The 3,663-nt window shown below is 38.7% G+C and overlaps 1 protein-coding gene across 1 annotated transcript; it reads right to left on the reverse strand.

The window, feature by feature from the left end:
• LOC107627509 lies at positions 602-1,399 on the reverse strand. Its single transcript, XM_016330338.1, has one exon. It carries the CDS (start codon positions 1,397-1,399, stop codon positions 602-604), a length of 798 nt encoding a protein of 265 aa, XP_016185824.1.

The following is a 3,663-nucleotide window of genomic DNA, read 5'->3' on the forward strand; positions in this document are numbered from 1 at the left end:
ATGAATGTATGGGAACTGTTTAGCTTATTGGTGTGTTATTTGTAGATAGATTTTACAAAAATAGAATCCAAACTGAATGAACAGAAGAGGTAAATTGATAATAGTAGTTGTAGATCATAAACAAGACATTGTCAATGTAACACAGTATCAGTTGACCACATAAAGATAAACAAACTGAAGCAGCTACCTTCGAGTTTAAACTCTGCTAAAGTATTTATTACCAGAAAATCAAAATAAACCATACAGTCTAGCTAAGAGCTATTCCTTTAGAGAAATTTCGCCACAGGTACCATACACAGAAACGATGGTGGACCTGTGGCATGACCTCCTCCATAGCCGAAATCAACCCCTGCAATTGATGGAAAAATATAGCAGACACCAAACAACTAAAATAACCAAACATCAATAACCAATCACCCTAAATAATCAAACTACTTAAATAACCAAAGTACCTAAATATTCAGACTACCTAAATAACCAAACAACCTACATAACGTACATAACAAGTGAAATCAGCAAGTTGCAATTATCCATACCAAATAAGACATAGAACTAAATAGTTTATACAATAAACAGATATACATTTTGCTTACAATATAAACTATCTAACCTTCTGCATATCAGAAATGAAACACCACCCGTTAGCCTTATAGTCTCCTAAATCATCGTGGAGTAACTCCAAAAACCATTTCCAGTTCTCCTTGTTTTCAATGTTGACTATAGCCCAAGCAACCACATAAATGTTGTGATTTACATCTTGTGCGACAGATGATAATATCTGTCCACCAATTTGCGTCTTTAGAAATGCACCATCGAGGCCGATTAAAGGTCGACACCCAGCTTTAAACCCGTTCTTGCAACCACTCAGGTAGATGTACATTTTATCAAACATAACTTGGCCGTCAGGCAGTGGAGTAACCCCAATCTTTACAGTGGATCCCGGATCGGTCTTTAGCAGCGTTTCAGTATAATCCCTTAACAAGGCATACTGTGCCTTTTCATCCCCGTAGACAACATTTCTTGCATCAGCCAAGGCTCGGGCTAATGAATTCCTATGCAATATGAGATCACACTTTGACCTAAAGTATGTTGCAGCCTCACATTGCTTAAAGTTTGGGTACTTTCTAACCTTTTTGACCAACTTACTTGCCAGCCAAGCTCTGTTTGCTGCCCTATTAGAATTCTCTCTCAGATATGTATGATCGTCATAAAAAGTCTTGATTTGCCAGCAAGAGTCCTCATGATCCCTTGAGGCATAAACAACCCATGAGCACTGTTCCACCTGGCACATTGCCCTACACCTCACATTGTTATTCTTTACAAACTTAATCCTCCTACCCTCCTGAATGGTAAACTCTCGCACAGCATCCCTGAAGTCTTGTTTAGTATTAAACTTCATTCCCACTTGCAGTTGCAACTCACCAAATCTCTAGCCCTCCTGGAAGATTGGAAATTCATCCGATTCTCCATCAGATTCCAATTCATCTTCAGAATTAGGAGGAGTCTTCAGATCCTTCGAGTGCCACGAGTTGGCACCATCAGATTCTGCACCCGAGTCAAGAGCATCATACATCAATCCGTCTCCTGGACTTCCTAAAAAACCAAGGTCCACCTCTACATCAGATAAGTCTGCCACAATTGCATAATCATCTTGCATAATAGTGTCTTTATACATCTTTTCCTTTTCTTTGGCCATGGCTGAGGCCTTCTGAACCTTCTTGACCTCTTTCCTAATTGGTTATGTAACCAACTCATCATCACTACTAGAGCTGGCCTCCTGCACAGGGACATAAGAGTCATCCTCTGAACTCCCTTCATCACTGCTTGATCTGGTTACAGTTAAATCCACATGAAAAGTTTGCTTCCCTTTGTTAGCACTCCAATGTCCCCTTCCCTAAGATCTTGTGATAATTTTAGGTGGGTTAAATTTGGGCTTGGTTTTTGAAGTAAAATTGGGCTTGGGCTTTAGTTGAGTTTTCTTGGGCTTCTGGTTCTGCTTGGGTTTTCATTCTGCTTGACAGTTGGGGTTGTATTGGGCTTTGTAGTGGGTTTTGGGTTGGGTATATGATGGAGTTTGGGATTCTCATGATCAGCCATGGACTTGGTGTCATCATGGATAGGTCTTGTGGTGGGGGTATTAGCAGGAACTGGGATTGCAGTTGGACTGTTTAGAATGGGGATTGGAGTAGGAGGAACTGGGTCAGGATCACATTTGTCATGTGGCATTTCATTTAAGGTATCCTCAGGGGTGTTTTTCTTGTTTAATTCACCACCAGACTCCTCTTCTGGAATATAATCCAGACACAGAACAGCTTTTTTCCCCTCCATCAGTTCAGGTGTCGAAACTCCATGTTCGAAATAAACATCGACTACTCCATCATTCCTCTGTGCATGGAAGCACATCTCCCTTAATTTATCATCAGTGGTCAGAGCTCTCAATCCAACCTCCAAACTCCTCTCCGGAACCAGCCACCAGCACTCAACTACCTTGTCATATCCCAACTCCTTGAAATAGTTCTTGACGAAGAAGACATCAAGTGTATCCTCATCTAAATCTCCTAAGCAAGCTCTATTGTCAGGTGAGTAAACCAACTTTCCATCAACATTTTTCTTAAACGTTCCACCATGATGGAACATTATATCCAGCAACTTCTCCATCTGTATCGAAAAAAAAAAATATACAACATTTTTACTAAAATATGGAATGAGCAAACAACAACATTTTTACTTCAGGCACTATGCCATTATAGAAATGCCCATATTTTCGGTTTGAAAACAGAGCATTCCGATAACCCATATCCGCACCACCCAATGCAAAAACCCTAGCCACTAACATAGCATCCATGGTTTCCTATCAATCTACACCAATTTTCCAAGTAAAATCCATAATGATGGATACCTTACCACTATGTAAAACAGAACAAGACTATCTAATATACTGCATGTCTACCTCTGTCACAGGGGATTTCACATAGAATCTTTGCTCCTTCCTTCACCGATCTTCAGCCAACGATGACCAGGTTCCTCTGAACTCCAACTTGTTTCACTCCAAAAAGCCACGCCAGGGCTCTCGAATGCCAGGGTTTGGTGCTTTCAGTTCACAGAAGATGAAGAAGACGAAGTGATCTTTGAATATTGGGGGAGGGGGTTTGAACGTTTTGTAAATGCTTACTTGAAACTGTGTCGTCTATTAATGGGTTTAGCGCCAAAACCCAATACGACGACGTTTCCCATCCTCCAGCGTGGCACTCATTCGCCACGTCACTCCCGCCAACAAGGAATATGACCGAAAAATATGAGGGGGACCACGTTGATGCATTTTTTTCAATTTGGAGGACTTAATTAGTGCAATTGGGAAGTCAGGGACTAAATTGGTGTTTTTGTGAATCTCAGGGACCACTTTAGGGTTTAATTATATATATATAAAACTAGATTAAAACACAAAGAGTTAAATTAATTATACAAGTTATACTATATAGTATAAATTTAAAAAATATTGTATTGTTCAAAAATTAATTAGAAAATATATAAATTAATATTAAATTTAAAAAATCATTTATAATTTTTTTAATAATTTGTATATAATTCAATACAAATAGTATACACTTTAAATAATAATAATAATTTTGAAAATAATAATACACTTTAAAATATTTTAATTTT

The sequence above is a fragment of the Arachis ipaensis genome, chromosome B02 (assembly GCF_000816755.2).
Source record: "Arachis ipaensis cultivar K30076 chromosome B02, Araip1.1, whole genome shotgun sequence".
Lineage (NCBI taxonomy): Eukaryota > Viridiplantae > Streptophyta > Magnoliopsida > Fabales > Fabaceae > Arachis > Arachis ipaensis.

Bases quoted from the DNA above. Each gene is read 5' to 3' on its own strand.
- LOC107627509 (XM_016330338.1), bottom strand. From the start codon at position 1,399: ATGAAGTTTAATACTAAACAAGACTTCAGGGATGCTGTGCGAGAGTTT.